General features: G+C 34.9%; 1 protein-coding gene and 1 non-coding gene across 2 annotated transcripts; both read right to left on the reverse strand.

Moving 5' to 3' along the window:
- Positions 1–3,759: 3,759 nt before the first annotated feature.
- TRNAE-CUC (transfer RNA glutamic acid (anticodon CUC)) lies at positions 3,760–3,832 on the reverse strand. The gene has a single exon. It is a non-coding gene; the product is annotated as a tRNA-Glu (tRNA).
- A 4,811-nt stretch (positions 3,833–8,643) lies between these two features.
- On the reverse strand, positions 8,644–9,497 carry LOC107058503 (uncharacterized). The gene is made up of 2 exons (XM_015304300.1): positions 9,016–9,497; positions 8,644–8,851 (listed from the first exon to the last, which is right to left on the reverse strand). The coding sequence occupies exons 1-2, from the start codon at positions 9,495–9,497 to the stop codon at positions 8,644–8,646; spliced, it is 690 nt and encodes a 229-aa protein (XP_015159786.1).
- Positions 9,498–17,224: the final 7,727 nt, after the last annotated feature.

A 17,224-nucleotide genomic window follows, 5' to 3' on the forward strand; every position in this document is an offset into this window, starting at 1 on the left:
AAAACAAGTTAAAACGTTTGTAAAAGACTTATGAAAAACTTGAAATGGACTTCTCTTACTTGACTTTTGACTTTGATCTTAACTCTTGCTTGAATTGACTCTTAACTGATCCCTGAATTGAATTATGGATTCAAGAATTATGATTTGTGTTTGGAAAGATCTCTTGATGTTTAGGAATGATTTCGAATAGCTAAACTTGAGAAAAGTTACGAAATCAACGTCTTGGAACATGTCCGCGACGCGGAGATGGTTCTAAATAAATAATTGCGAAATTAAATTTTGAGACAGAGGAGTCCGCGCCCTGTCCGCGACGCGGAGACAATTTTTTTGTATACTGTGGGAACAAGTTCGCGACGCGGACTTGTTTGACGAAGCCTGCTCGACTTTTTCCTTCTTCATTTTCCAGCCCCAATTCGCCTAAACTCGAATATTTTCCCTCAAATTCATTTTAGGTCCCGATACCCAGCGTATATACTCAATAACCTAACTCAAAGTAACTCTAAAACACAACGTAAGGATCTCAGAAACTCCACAATTCAACCCAATTCAAGAACATTTAAATTCATGTCAAGAACATCAAATTTCAAACTCTTTAAGGACGAATTGCACTGAAACTAAACATGTTTTGCGTGTGGGTGAATGAACCCAACGCTATGAGAGACTCACATACCTTGTAGGATTCAATTCCTTGGCGAATCCACAACCAAAATCGATCGTTCTTGGCGAATCTTGCTTTTCCTCTTCTCCTTTTCTCTTTGCGTTCTTTCTCCAAAAGCCCTAACTCTATTTCTCAAAAGCATAAACTGAACTAACTCAGTCTTGACCCCACTTAATTTACCTAAAACGGATTTAATTAATTGGGTAAGGAAAAGACCAAACTACCCCTTTTTAAATTCCGGATTGGGCATTTCTTTAATCGAACAACCCAACTTCCAATGAACATAATTCACTCATACAAACTCGGAATCGTGCAAACTTGACGGCGTTGGAAAGATAAATCGAAGAGATTTCCAACCATATTTGGAACTACACCTAACTCATCCTGAGCTAGGATTTATGATCGATTGACCAAAATCTCAACTTTACATTACTTAAAAATTTCCAGATTTCCTTATACTTTCCAAAAATGATTATTTCAAGTTCTTAGCTTCTTTCTAGCTATTTCAAGTTGCGAGATATTACAAGGAATATACTTAAATTATGATAAATTTGTTAATTACACATCTAAATTATGCGAGGATTCGGTTAGTTCCTAATGCACAATGAATCATGAATCAGTTAATAGAGTTGTTCAACTATATAATGAGGGTAATGACACTCTATCTTGCAAACATTCAAAGGTGTAAAGCCAATTGCAGACATGGTACGCAATTTGATTCAATATATACGGTTAAACATCTCTACAACAATATTTCACTATAACAACTAAGTTTTATTTGAAATAATTATCATGCAAGGCCGTCTCAATAAGATTGGGGGCCTAAAAGTTAAAATTTATCAAGAGGTCCTAATTTTTTTTCTAGGTGACATATGTAAATTGAATGAAAATTACAACAATGATATACCCCGTGTAATCCTACAAGTGAGGTGAGTGGAGGATAGGATATACATAAACCTTATGAAGTAAGAAGATAAACAATACAAATTTTCAATGGAAAAAATATAATATGAAATTAGAATAATAAAATATGGCTCAAGAGTTTAATAAATTGATATAGCGATATTGAAATAGTATTGTGCATAGATCTGATAAGTTGATATAAATCATATAATGATATCGAAATATTGTTGTGTTGCTTCAATATTATAATGATAACTTGTTGCAATGCTTAAAATTTGAAGAAGACATCAAAAAGCGGTTTTTTTTTTGTTTTTGAAAACAGACTAATAAATTTTGCATAATGCATAAGGTATAACCTTTGAGAGACTTAAAAATGTTCAATAATAAGAAAATTTATCGAGATGGTAAGCACGACTCACTTTCAATCATGTTTTCATGTGATGTTATGCTCTCTATAATAACCAAAAAGTATTTGTACAATGTCGATGATATTAACTTGCAGGAAAGTTCAATATGGTTGTACAAGATACCTCATGGTATTAGAAACTTAATGAACTACATAAGCATAAGTATGGGAACCCTCTAATCATAATTACTGAAAATGGTAAGTTTCTAAATCTGTAATGTAGTTACTAAACTATACGATCAACCAATATTTATTGAATTTGAAAAAAAAGTCCAAAATAAATAGTTCAAACCTCTTTATTTTGATTTTTAGAATTGGATCCGATGCATATAGATACAAATGATCCAATGAAAATCATTCATCTGATTGTCCTTTCTATGCACATGTAACTGAAATAGATGTCAAATAACATATTAACATCTACTTAAATTGATACATGTTACTTACGAGCACCATATATACATAGTTGCCACACGTAAAAAGGCATTACACGATGTACAGGGTCGTTTGGTTGGGAACTAGTTATCCCAGGATTAACTATCCTGGGGTTAGTTATCCTGGGATAACTTATCCCAATAACTTATCCCATCACTATGCTATAAATGGTGGGATAAGTTATCCCAAACATGTCAACCAAACAAGACATCTAAATTTTATCCCAGGACTATTTATGCTTATCCCTCATACCAAATGAGCCCACAATGTCATTCAATAAATTCTTTGAATTTTCTGATACAAAAGTATTTTAGTATCACAAATTTTTTCGTTGCTCGATCACTTTTTTTTCTGCTATTAAGTGATTAATTTGTACTCAAATACAACAGGAACATCTGTTTAAACGAACTCAAAATGGGCATCTAAGGCTAGTCTTGAGTTTTTGGAGTCAGAGTTTGAGACTAAGCCTAGAAATGAGGATCAAATTTATCGGAATCCAAGTTGTGTGTTGTGCTAATTGAATCTTCCCTATGCCTCTCGTATCATTTTCTTCCTTCACTTGTGACTAAGGACGGAAGGGGATTCATCATAATCTCCTTCGTTGGAAAATCACGTTATATATATTCACGAGAGCTCGATGCCTTTAAAAATGAGGCATCCACCTAAGACCCAAAATTTAAGAGATCCCATTATTATAAGGATTTTTTTTAAAAAAGGAATCAAATATACGGTGTCTTTTAGTTCGTTTCGAAACATTAAAAAATATTTCTTTCTTTTTTGTCAATTTTTAAATTTAACCTCCACGTGACAAGTTTAAGATTACAAGATTAAAAGATTTTTGATATATATACATATATCTAATTTACTTTAAAATCATAAGATTCAAAAATCTTCTTAATTACTCTTTTAAATTTAGTGTCAATTCAAAATCGAACAAAAGATTAAAACTGATCCAGTACTACTTTTAGAAAAAAGTAAAAAAAATTATCGTAAAGAAAGAAACAATTTTACATCTAAAAAAATATTCTAAATATACGGACAATTCTACTTCTTAAAAAACTAAAAAATAGACTTTGAATATAAAATTAAAAAAAAAATGTTTAAGGCCACATATTAAGCTTCATGTGTTCAAAATAGTGAAACTTACTCAAATCTTTGATCCAACTTTATGGAAAAAAATAAAAATTCTTGGTCGATCCATCTTTATGAAAAAATACAAATTCCGTTGACGAGACTTGGACCCCGGTGTCTCACAATAAATAAAAATTCTAGGATCTACCTTTATGAAACGGGACTTGAACTCGGGTGTCTCACAAAAAATAAAAATTCTAGGATCCACCTTTATGGAAAGTAAAACTTCCGTTGCCGGGACTTGAACCCGGGTCTCTCGGGTGAGAGCCGAGTATCCTAACAAACTAGACTACAACGGATTGTTGTAAAAATTAAAGGGATTAATTTTTAAGACGGTTTAATATTTGGAAATTAATCTATAGAAAACAACAAACAAAAGAACATAGTCCAAGTTTCCTTTTAACTTTACTCTCCAATATGATGTTATATCTTCTCTCTTCCATCAATCAGATAATATCTGATAATGCAAAAATTAGAAATTTAAGATAGACCTCTAGTTCTCCTTTTTTGTCATTGAAAGAATTCTGATCTTTGATGGTAAAAAGAGTGATCTCAATGCTTATATCTATTTTTCAAGCTATGTGGTCATATGACGGAAAAAGACTAATTTAATGAGATATGTATGTTACAATATGTATATGTATGCCTTCACAATATATATACTTTTGTTTCTAAAATTTACTTTTATACAAGTAAAATAGCCTAGTATTGTGTGATCATAAAAATATAATATATTAATTCGCTTTATTATAAAAGAAAATACTGCAATTTGTTTCAATCTAATATACATTAATTCTTGCAAATAAAAATGCTTAAGAAATTATTACCATATATTGAGAAGCTAAACTTCGCAGAATAAAAATACAAAACTATAAGCAATAAAAAGGCATGAGGAAGACCAGCTCCTCTACACGATTTAGTAGCAACAAATAATTCATTAAGATCATATCCTCATACCTTTGTAAAATGAATATTAGAACTTCTATATTGAACTCTTTGGGATAATTAGGCATAGAAAAATATATAAATTATGTTGAATTTGTCAATTACATACCTAAAATATGTTATTTCCTATTTAAAATTACATAGTAAGGCAAATATGTTATACATTTACTACTGAAAATAGCAAGTCTCTAAATCTACAATGTCGCTACTAAACTATCCCATCAATCAATATTTATTGAATTTGAAAAAGAGTTCAAGAAAAAAATAGTTTGAGCCTCTTATTTAAATTTTTTGGATGATTCAAATAAGATATTAACATCGCAACAAGATACTCTCAAGGATACACAAAGGATCAATTATCACAATGACTATCTTACTAATCTGTTAGTTGCTATCAAGTAATTATGTGAACTGGTTCAAGAATTTTTAGGATTTGGTTAAATTGATACATGTAACTTAGCAGCACCATATATACTTAGCTTCCACGCTAAAATGTTGGATATATAGTAAGAATTAATGGGAAATGAAGGGAAGATAAAAAGAAGGAATGTGAAAGGTTCTCTTATGCTTTAGTAAAAAAAAGCATTTCTCCATCATTAGTGGTGGAAAGAAAAATTAAAGTGTTTAAATAGATAAACACTTCTACTAGTTGTTAAAAGGGTTGGAAAGAGGGACCCCTCACGCCGTTGTCATCGCTCGGCTTTGTCTTTGGCTTTGAAAAATGAGAAATTACTTTTTGGACAAAATTTATTTTAATTATTTATTTAATTAATTTTAAATTAATATGACCAAAACGTTTTTTATTATTTAAATAATTAGCCGAAATGACCCAAACCAACTTGGATCCGCGCATTTAAAATATCTTTTCATTTTATTTGAATTTTCCACCGTTGGAAATGGCTATACTGCAATGTTGTAACTTTCAGGAACAACGATGACCGTTCTGAAGGGTTGCAAACTTTCATGAATGGTCGTGTGGTTTCTGGAAGGTTGCAACCTTTTGGAACCAATGCTTCTTGACTATAAATACCTGTGATTCCTCATATTTTTTCACTTACGAAATTTCTAAGCTGCTTCTTCTTCTTCTACACAATTCAATATTCGTGTACTTTACTACCGTTGAGTGGCTCGCTGACACCATTGTTTTGGGTATCAATATACTGATGAATAAAATCGTTCTATCTTGGGAGGATCTATTTCAATTCAAACCTCAGATACTAGAGGGGAATAATTTCCTTGAAGGGACATTGTGCATTCAGTGGGCTCGATTTTCTTTCCTTTCTGTTTCATACGATTGTTACATATTCTGGTATATTTTACCATTATTAATTTATGTTAATTGATTTCTATTCTTCATTACGTGATTTAAACTTTGAAATTTACTGTTTCTGCAAAGTTCTGTTATCACTAGTATTGGTTTAAAATAAAGATTGCATAACATAAAAGGCCTAACGCGATGTATTCAAACATTTATTCTTTCACAGTACCTTAATGTCGTTCAATTTAAAAGTCAAAAACTAATTTTGTCATTGTTCGATCACTTCCTTTTAGCAGGAACATCAGTTTAAATAAGCTCGAAATGGGCATCTCCAATTAGTTTTGAGTGTTTGGAGTCATAGTTTGACACATAGCCTAGAAATGAGGATTAATTTTATCAGAGTCAAAGTTGTGTGTTGTGCTAATTGACTCTTCCCTATGTCTCTCATATCATTTTCTTCCTTCACTTATGACTAGGGGCGGAAGGGGATTCATTCTAACCCCCTTCGTTGGAAAATCAGGCTATATATATGGTAAGGTCAATTTTTTTTTTGTAATATATAAATAGTATATGTTAAATCTATTTGCTGAAAATCTTGCATTCACCACTGCTTTTGACTAGATCTCTAGCACTCCTGACTGCTTTTGTGTGCCGTGGCTTCATTAGGGGTAGTGAGTTCTGTTTGATAGCTTATTATTTAGTTAATTACAGGTTGTTTCATTAGCAATGCAATATTCTTGAGACAATAGCCAGAGAGGGAGACTTACCCATCTTTGGCATGCTTAGAACATAACTCAACACTCTACTACACATTATTAGAGTTTTTTTTTACAGCAAATCAATGAAAAATTTGTATTACAAAACATGATTTTACCATCTATTTCCCTTTGAACTAGCTCATTGAGAAAATACATGGTGAGAACCAGATTCTTAGTGAAATACTAGGAAGCATCCTAATTTTTTTGTGTGAAAACACTACTATCTCTTTTCTCACTGGTTCAAAAAATATAAATAGGGAAAAGGCTCAAATATGCAACTTTGAGAAAAGACTCATTTATGTCATCCGTTCAACGTTTGGCTCATCCACTAGTCACTACTAAAATATCACTATATTTCCATTGAAATTTTCCATTGAAAAATGTTCGGTGGTTGTTCTCATAAAAGGCTCAATTATGTCATCAAACTTTGGGGAAAGGCTCATCTATGCCGTTCACGTTTATTGGCTCATCTATGTCATTTTCGTTTGAGAAAAGGCTCATCCATGCCATTATTTGTTCATTGAAATAGCATAGATGAGCCAAACTTTTAACGGGTGACATAGATGAGCTTTTTTCACAAAGTTCAATGGCATATTTGAGCGTTTTCTTTTTTAAAAAATAATTTAATCAATGACATGACCGAATTATAATTGACCATGTGTAAAAAGTAATTTTGCAAAACTGAAACTTTTTTCAATTAATAAATAATGGCATGGATGAGCCTTTTCTCAAACGGAAATGACATAGATGAGCCAATAAACGTGAACGGCATAGATGAGCCTTTCCCCAAAGTTTGATGACATAATTGAGCCTTTTATGAGAACAACCACCGAACATTTTTCAATGGAAAATTTCAATGGAAATATAGTGATATTTTAGTAGTGACTAGTGACATATTGCAAAGTCCTGCTTCAGGGACGATCATAGTGTCACGTATTGTTCCTTTGAGAAGGGTGTGATACCACCATCTATTCAGTCCGACAATCGGTCACAGAGTTGTATCCCTACTTACGTGATCTATGAATACCAGGTGTTAACTTACAAGTTAACGTGAATTCAATAACTTTTGTTCATACTCTATCTACATATGTATAAATTCTTAATTTGTACTCAAATTTAGCGGGAACATTCATTTAAACGAGCTCAAAATGGGCATCTCCACCTAGTTTTGGGTTTTTGGAGTCAGAGTTTAAGACTCGACCTAAAAATGAGGATCAAATTTATTGGAGTCAAAGTTGTGTGTGTTGTGCTAATTGAGTCTTCCCTATGTCTCTCATATCATTTTCTTCCCTTCACTTATCACTAAGGGTGGAAGGGGATTTATCCTAACCCCCTTTGTTGGAAAATTATGTTTTTTTTTAATATGAATTTTTGTGGCATGTGCAGCCTTTTATTTAATAAAAATGAATCATAATCATGTACAAAGCCCATGGCCCCCAAAGAAACAAAGCAAAGCAAAAAAATAAAACATAAAAATTGGTAAGGTCTAAAAGACCCGATCCAAACAAAAATTGGTAAAGTAGCTTTCACTTTTGGAAAGTAATTCAACCAAGAAAACCATCTTCCTGATAGTTGTCGGTGGGAATCATGAAATTCTCCCTCCGTTGTCTTCTATGTTGAACTTCCATATACCAAGGTATACCTCTCTTCCTTCTTACTTCCTTTCTTGATTTCTCTCTTCTCACTTTTTCGGTTCTTTTACAGAATGTCGGGTAGTTCCATTTCCAAGTGGCTGGTAGAGGAAAGAATAGCTGATGACTTTGTTGTGACTTAGCTGAGTTTTCTTCTTCTCGTTCTACGTAATCCCTTGCCCCTCTTTGAATTTTAAAAGATGGACTCTTGAGGTTATAACTAGCTTTTTGTAACCAGTTGTGTAATCGTGACAGTGCAGGGTGATTTTGCATGTTCTGATCCTGAGATTAGGCATTTGTGATTTATCTGCATTTAAGATCCTTTTTTCCTTCAGTGGTAGCTCCTGAAAATAGCAATATTGATGCTCTGTTTGTGACTCTATAGCTATATTAGCCAAAGAATCTGCAAAAAAATTGCCCTATCTGAATATGTGTGTAATTGTTGCACTTATCTTCTCCATTATCTCTCTTATCTCTTCCACTTTTTCTGCTATTTTCCATGGAATTCTCCAAATCTTCTAAATGATTTTCTTGAGACTGAGAGAGTCAGTCTCAATAATTACATTCTGAATTCTTCTGCTAAAACACTCTCTAAGAGCTATTAGGATAGCAACAGTTTCTGCTTGCATATTTGTTGCAATGCCAATACCCTTGGCTTTGGCATATATTAGATCTCCTTTATTATCTCTAAAACAAAATCCAAAAGAGCTCCAACCTGGGTTACCTCTGCATGCTCCATCAGTGTTACACTTTACTTAGTAATCTTTGGAGGTTTCCATGTGACACTTAAGTAGTGTATCTTGGGCTTGTACTGATTGAGTCTATGCACTATCTCATGCCATGACCATCTCATTTTCTTTATCCATGGAAATTGAGTCTTCACCATCTGCCTGACCACTTCAATTGTCATTTCCACCATTCCTTCCCAGCTGATTCCACTGCCATGTTTGAGGGCATTCCTTCTCTTCCATAAACTCCACATGATGATGGTTGGAATTGCTCTATATATGCTCTGCAATTTTGGTATTGCCTTCTGTTTCCACCAAGAGATTATGAGTTGTTGTAGACGCATTCCTTCTATGTTGATTCCTGCAAAAAGAGAAAAATATCTCCATAGCATGTTGGCTATTGGGGCTATTAGGAATAAATGAGTCATTGTTTCCTTCTCTTTCCTGTCACAGCACCAACATCTGGAAGCTATGTTGATTCTCATCTTCTTAAGATTGTCATCGGTGGCAATCTTCCTCTTCCAGACTCTCCACAGAAAGAAATTAATCTTAAAGGGCAGTCCTTTATTCCAGAGTACCTCAAAGTCTCTTCTAGGTTCCTGTTTGCTTTTCACTATCTCACAAGTTGACTTAACTGTGAACATTCCCTATGCATTTGCCATCCACCAAGCTACATCATTTCCAAAAAGAGTGTTTGGAGGTGATATGTTCTCCATGATATAGTTAGTCATTTCAGTAAACAGATTTTGTAACAACTTCTCCCTGTCCCACCCTTCTTTTATGCTGAAATCATTAACTTCCACCTCCTCATCCTTTGCATTTTCTTCTATATGATATAGGGCTCCTTGTTTAGTCCAGTTGTCAAAACAGAAACTAGAGTTGCCTGCTTTAATTTGCCACCATATTTCATGTTCAATTTTCTCTTTTACTGATGTCATTCTTCTCCAAACATGAGATGTCCCATATCCCTTATCAATGATAGGATGGTGTTTCTTATAGTATTTTTTCTACATAAAAGAAGCCCATAGAGTATCTGTTGAAATTCTGAAATTCCACAAGAGTTTGGCAAAAAGTACCTTTGAAACATCATGTAGTGACCTCCATCTCATTCCTCATTCTCTTCTAGGATAGCATATTTTGTCCTAAGCCACCCAATGTTTGTTCTTAGCCCCTGCAGTGTTAGCCCAAATCTTTTTTGCAGAAATTCTATGCAATTGGGTAATGACACAAGCTAGTGGATTCATGGCAGAGAGTACATAAATTGGCATACATTGTAGTACATGTGCTATTAGGACGTATCTTCCTCCAAAAGAGAGTAGTCTATTCTGCCAGGAACTGATTCTCTTCACCACCTTCTTGATCAAACTCTCAAAGTGTGTTCTATTCTTCCTTCTATAGAATATCGGGAATCCCAAATAGGTGAAAGGAAAAGAGCACTGCTTAATTCTTGTTATTCTTCTTACCTTTCTACATACTCCAATTGGTACCTTTTCATGCAAATAAGTAAAGCTCTTGTTTATATTGATTAGTTGTCCTGACACCTGTTCATAATCTCTCAGCATCTTCATCATTTTCCTCATTGAGTATGATTTTCCTGAACAGAACAATATAGTATCATCAGCATAGTTCAGGTGATTAATCTCAGGGCTCCACTTTGGTAGTCTAAAACCTTTATACTTTTGATCCTTGAATAACTGGTTGAGACTTCTTGCCAAAACCTCTGCTGCTATGATAAACAATGTTGGAGAAAGAGGATCCCCCTGTTTCAATCCCCTTGATGATCGAAAAAAACCAAAATTCTGCCCATTCATAATCACTGAGTACCAGTTGTTTGATATCAACCTTACCACCATGTCAATAATCCTTTTTGAGAAACCAAAACCCTTAGAACTTTTATGAGAAAGACTCTATCATAGGCCTTAGCCATGTCCATTTTCACCACCACATTATGTAGCTTGTTTCTTCTATTAATATCCCTTATGATCTCCTGAGCTAGAAGAACGTTCTCTGTACTACTTCTCTCATTCACAAAACCTGCTTGATTCTATGAGATAATATTAGGTAGCACTTTTACTAATCTTTCGTGCAACATCCTTGATATGATCTTGTTAATGAAAGTGCAAAGGCTTATAGGTCTCAGATCACCAAAATTTTCAACTACCTCATTTTTAGGAATCAGAACTAGATTCGTGTGAGTTATAAACCTGGGAAGCTCCCGTCCACAAAAAAAAAAAGCTTTCACCATGTTTACAATGTCGCTTTTCACCGTATCCCAACAACTTTGAGAAAATAATTCTGAGAAGCCATCTAGACCATTTGCACTATCCCCATTCAATGCAAACACCACTTCTTTAACCTCTTCTTCAGATGGTAATACTCCCATCTCTTCATTTTGTTCTTTTGTTATCATTTTAGGAATGTTGTCCAGCATTGAATAATCTGTAGGCTCATTAGTCTCTATAAATAGTTCTTTGAACATACTCACTGCCTCTTCTCCAATATTCTGTATGGTGGTTACTGTATCTCCTTGTCTGGTCTTTTTCTCAGAAATCTGCAGCTTTCTCCTTCTCCCATTAACATATGCATGAAAAACTTTGTGTTCTTATCCCCATCTTGAAACCACCTCATCCCTGCTTTTTGCTTCCAATATTCTTCCTCAATGTGCAGGTATTTTTTAAGGTCTGCCTCAGCTTTCTTCAAAGCTTTTCTATTTTCTACTGATGCATTGATCTCTACCTGAACTTCTTTGGTCTTGACTATATCCTCTAAGGTTTCCACCTGTTGAAAAATGTTTCCAAAAATTGTTTTACTCCATTGTACCAAAGTTATCTTCACTCTTTTCATTTTAGTTTGTACCACAGTGAAGGGTGAACCGTTGCTTCCAACTTCCAGATGTCTTCAACTATTTTTTGAAAACTATGGTGTTTAATCCAGAAATTGAGAAATCTAAAAGGCTTGAAAATTTGCTCCTGGATGTACTATAGGTAACATGTAGTGGGGCATGATCTGAACCTTCCCTGATTAGGTGTTGTACTTCTGTATTCTACAATTGATTAATCAATTCATTATTCCCAAAGACTCTGTCCAGTCTTTTGAAAATACAGTCTTGCTCTATTCGGCAATTCCACCAAGTGTAACAGCTTCCTGAGAATTTTATCTCATTCAAGGCACAAGAGTTGATGCATTAGACAAAGTCCTCCACTTCTGTTTGTGAAACATGTAATCCTTCCAAATTCTCTGACTCATCAATAATGGTGTTGAAATCTCCCCCTACCATCCAAGGACAAACTGTATTGTAAGCAATCTCTTCAAGGTCTTTCCACAATTCCAATCTCTCCAGGGCACTACATCTAGCATAGACTGATGTAACCTTGACATGAGCATTGGTGTCTCTATGTTTGAAAGAAACAGTAAGTTGTTGCACTGTGTGAATACAATCCTGCTCCACCCACTTCTCATCCCAAAATAACCAAATTTTAGAAGAACAATTAACTTTGGCATGCTGTTTCCCAAGTTTTCTCCTGTACCCATCAATTCTAAAGGGCTTTGAAAAGGCTCTAAGAGAGAAATATATGAGTAATGACGTTTTCTGTTTAGATCCAGTAGTCTCTCAAAAGAATTTTGAGACTTTACTGACCTAATATTCCAAAACAAAATTTTACTAATCATTGATCAAGAAACAAGGGAATGTTTCTTCTACTCTTTGTATTGACATAGGACATGTCTAGATTGGTGTTCATGTTTGTCCCATATTTTCCTTTTAAGTGTCCTATTTGTCTTGGGGATATATCTCCTTCCCTGTTGATGTGGTGTATATTAGCATACATGCCCTTTTCTTCTTCTGTATCTAACTTTTCTTTAATCTCATGTGGTTTTAGCTTGTCTATCTTAGACGTTAGGAAAATAGTTGGTTCTTTATTTGTCAAAACATCTTCCTTCTCCAGTAAATGTGCTATTTTTCTCCTCCTCCCCCCCTCCTTTTTATTATCAGAGTTTGTTTTTGCCTCCAGTGGTGTGCCATTGTTACCTGTTTCTTGTACAAACGAATTTTCTGAGTTGCAGCTTTGCTCCTAACCTATCTTGGTCTTATTCAGATGAAAATTTGTGGATCCTGTCTCACTTCTTCTGCTTAGTTTTGTTACTATTTTCTACTTTGATGGTTGACTCTCCTTGCCCTCCGCTTCATTCTGTAGGAGTATAATTCGCTTATCATTTGTTCTTTCCTCTTTGTTATCGTCTTTTCCAAAGTGTTTGTCTTCTACTGCTCGAAATTTGTTTTTTGTAGCCACCTCTACTCTATATTCTTCTTGTGTTCTTACATTCCAGACTTGTTCTGGTTTTTTTCTTTGATGATAATAACCCCTTTTGTTCCCATTCCTCGTGGGCTCTGGCACCTTGTTTCTGTAATTTTCCCTTTGCACCTTTTACAAACGCTTGATCATCTTTTACCCCCTTTTCTTCTTTGTTCTCCTGTGCCAACTCTTTCTCCTCTTTCTTTTCTTCTTGTGGGAAAAGTTCTGGGTGAATGACATAGCAGTCTTTCTCATTGTGTCCCTGGAGCCTGCATGTTTTGCAGTATTTTGGAACATAATCGTACTTTATTGTCACCCATTTTTCCATGATTTCACTAGTCTTTCTCCTCATTCCAATGTTAATTCTTTTTGGGAATTCTCCCAAAATATCCACCTCGACCTTTACCCTTGCACAACCAGGCCTTGTTTTATTTTGTGTTGCTAGATCTACTTGTAGAGGTCTTCCAACTAATGTTGCCATATAAAAAATTGTCTCCTTACCAAAACAGTTTAATGGCAATGATGGGAAAGATATCCAGGCTATTGCGGTGGTCGTTTCCTTCTCTGGATCAAATAGTGGATCCCACTTCAGGGTTTTCATTGGATAAGACCAATTATTATGCATGATATAAAATTGAGGTTTTGATAACAGTTTCACATAATCTTCGAGCAGTGAGGCCCTTATCAATATATATATTTTACTCAAAAGCCCTATGTTCACTTCCCTTTTTAAGTCACATTGTTTTGGTATTAATTTCCTCAACTCTTGAATATCCGGCCATCTATAAGAGAATTTCCCAATCACTGCGTATTGTAAGTCCTCATTTATGATCATTTGTTGTACCTCTTCCTCTTCCCATACTAACTTTGGTTCCCCATGGAAATATGTTAAAGGTTTAATATGTAATGTTGTGTTTTTGGTGCTGCGAGAGTGTGTGCATATGATTTTTTATTCTCCTCCAAGAAAACTTGCGTTTGGCCAACCTCAACTAGCGGAGGTTGGCCGGCCCTTTGATGAAAATTTGCATTCGTCACTGCTTTTGATTAGATCTCCAGCACACTCCTTGCTGCTTTCGCGCACGGTGGTTTCATCAGGGGAAGACGGGAAGTTAGTTCCATTTCATAGCTTATTATTTAGCTTTAGCTAAACATATATAGTAGATTACTTTTGGTTTCATTAGCAATGCAATATTCTTGAGACAATAGTTAGAGAGGGAGACTTTCCCATAATCTTTTGGCAGACTTAGGACACAACTCAACACACTGCTACAAATAGAGGTTTTTTCCACGGCAAATCAATGAAAATTTTATGTTATAAAATATGTTTTTACCACTCATTTTTCATCGAATCAACTCAATAGGAAAACGCATGGTGAGAAATAGATTTTCACTAAAATGTTGGGAAACTTCCTAATTTTTCTGTGTGAAAACATTACTATCTCTTATTTTTTCACCGATTTAATCAAAATATCTATAAAAATAGTCATATGAACATTTTTCATTGGGAAATTTCAAAAGAAGAATAGTGATTTTTTAGTACTAGTGATGTATTACAAAGACCTGCTTCGAGACTTGCTGAGTAATGCAAGAGTGTGGCGTATTGTTCTTTTGATAAGGATGTAATGCCACCATCTATCAAGCCCGATGACTAGTCATTACTAAAAAACTGTCAAAAAACGACGGCCAAAAGCGACGGACTGCGTCTCTTTTTTGGTCAAAATCAACGGAAAAGCGACGCAGTTACCTCCGTCGGTTTATAGCTCGACGTTTTTCAAAAAGCGACGGACTGCATCTCTTTTTGATTTTTTCGTTTTAGAATTATTTTTAACAAAAGCGACGGACTCCGTCACTTTATTTTAATTTTAATTTTTTTTTATTTCTAAAAGTCAACGCAGTCCGTCACTTTTCTGGAAATTTTATTTTTGAAAATTTTAAAAAATAAATAAAACCCCAAAAACAACAGACAATACCACGCTGTCCGTCGCTTTTCCTGCACTATTTTTAACACCTGCAAATGCAATTCAATTCAATTATATACTATTTAGCCCAATCAAACACACACAATTATAAACAATCTAAACAAAACATAAAACAACAAACTTAAAATAACATTCAAGAGTATCTAAATCACAAATTAAAGACTTATAAAGTCTTTCAAAATTCGTTTCAAAATTTCCAAAAGTTCATAAATGTCCAGAGATCTAAACTGGGGAGTGACATTTACATAATCATCCTCATCACTCTCGTAGTCGGTGTCATCGGGAGCCGAAGTAGTAGGTCGACGAGCGAGGTTCATCACTTGTTCTTTGATTTGATGAACGGTCTCACTCATGCTTTCTTGTTCAGCAACTCTTCTCCGCTTCGACTCTGCCAGTGCCGATATAAGCTTAGCTATTTGAGCCGACATAGCAGCAATCTGAACACCGTCAAGTGCCTCAGCTTGACGTGACGATCCAATACCTTCTAAACCTGACTGAAGGCGTCTAACATCGTTGCGAGAGCCTAGACCATAGCATCTACCCTTGTGTGTCCCCCCTACCACTTTTTATTTCCAAATCTGAGTGGACACTTCAGGTGTCAATAGGACCGAACTATCTAGATTCTCAGCGACGTACTGATGAAAGTCATTCTGCATATTAAATATAAAAATTTACATCAATATATATACATTTCATAAATATATTCACTATTAAGGATCTGACTCATTTTCTTTCTTCCTGACATGAGTCTTTTTGAAAACCTCTGGTTCAATGGGAGTGAGTCCCAATTCTTTTACCTATAAATAAAAACTGAAATTTCTAACGATATATATGTATCAACTAATTATTTATTTAAAAGTTTGAATTAGAACTTACAATCTCTCGTGCAATTGTTCCAACCGTCTTTGCACCTCCAGTGTGCAACGAGGCACAATTTAAGACTGCCTCTAGCCTTTTTGGCTTGATCTGATATTGCCTTAAACTTGTCTGTGTTTCAATACTGACCCAATTCATCAAAAACATGAGGCAACATCCAACCGGGACGTTCACCACTATCCCGGACTTTCTTTAGCCAGCTAGATAGTCTGGCGGATGCCTTCCTCTCAAAATGTGGTCTCAATGACCAAATTGTACCTCAACTCCCAAGTACACATAGTCTAAAAAAAATTGAATAAAGTTAATTAGATCGATAGTAAAAAAAATAAAGTATACTAAACTTAACTAAAAAATATATACCTTAAAGTTATTAAACATCGCCTGGCGTATACTATTTGAAATCTCACTCCAAGAGTGATAAGCCTATGTATAGAGTCTTCTAACACAGTCTTTTAAAGCCCGGGCAGCATCCTTTGCAGGATGCCACCTGCAAAACACATAATAAATATGTTAGTTCATGAATAATATATTAAAGTATAAGAAATAAATAAAACAAACTAACAAAAGATAACAAAACAAACTTACGAATAGAATCCAATCCGGCTCAATCATGACTCTACCAAGTCTGTCCTTCTGGCAAGGAGCTAGAGCAGGCATCGTATCATCTGGTGTAGAACTAGGGGTAGCTGTAGACGAGGGTGATACATCAAGATGCACAAAACACTGAGTCAATGGAGGCGTATCGGCCATAGCATTTGACTGCTCGCTACTAGAATATCCAATCCTCATGGCAGATAACTGAGGAGATATACTTGTGGAAAATGGAGTACCTACCGATAAAGGTCGTGCTCGACGAATAGCCTGTAAAGGTAGGTCCTCATAGCGTCGTGAAGGCAATTCCTGTGAAGTAGATGAAGCACCGACTGGTCGATGGTAGTTAGGATAATATTGCCAAGGATCCGTCGTACCAAACGGAACAACAAATAAATGAGTATCATGGCTGATGCACTCTAGCGCAAAAGAAATAGATCCTGCAATATCCTCAAGATCTATGGGTCTCCTAGACTTCTTCTTCTTAGCCTGTTTAGTCTGGCTAACTCCAAGATGCTCGCGATGTGTATCACTGTCACCGCCTGATGACATATGTATGCAAATTTACATGTATAATATATATAAAAATCATAAATTAAATAAAATTAGCAAAATACACTTACATGCATATAT

This window comes from Solanum tuberosum, unplaced genomic scaffold, assembly GCF_000226075.1.
Source record: "Solanum tuberosum cultivar DM 1-3 516 R44 unplaced genomic scaffold, SolTub_3.0 scf00534, whole genome shotgun sequence".
NCBI lineage: Eukaryota > Viridiplantae > Streptophyta > Magnoliopsida > Solanales > Solanaceae > Solanum > Solanum tuberosum.

Excerpts from the sequence above, each read along its gene's own strand:
- LOC107058503 (XM_015304300.1), bottom strand. The coding sequence starts at position 9,497 with ATGTTCACAGTTAAGTCAACTTGTGAGATAGTGAAAAGCAAACAGGAA. Across the intron at positions 8,852-9,015 it reads ATGACAATTGAAGTGGTCAG|AGGTAACCCAGGTTGGAGCT; the intron begins GCAGATGGTGAA and ends TGGAGCATGCAG.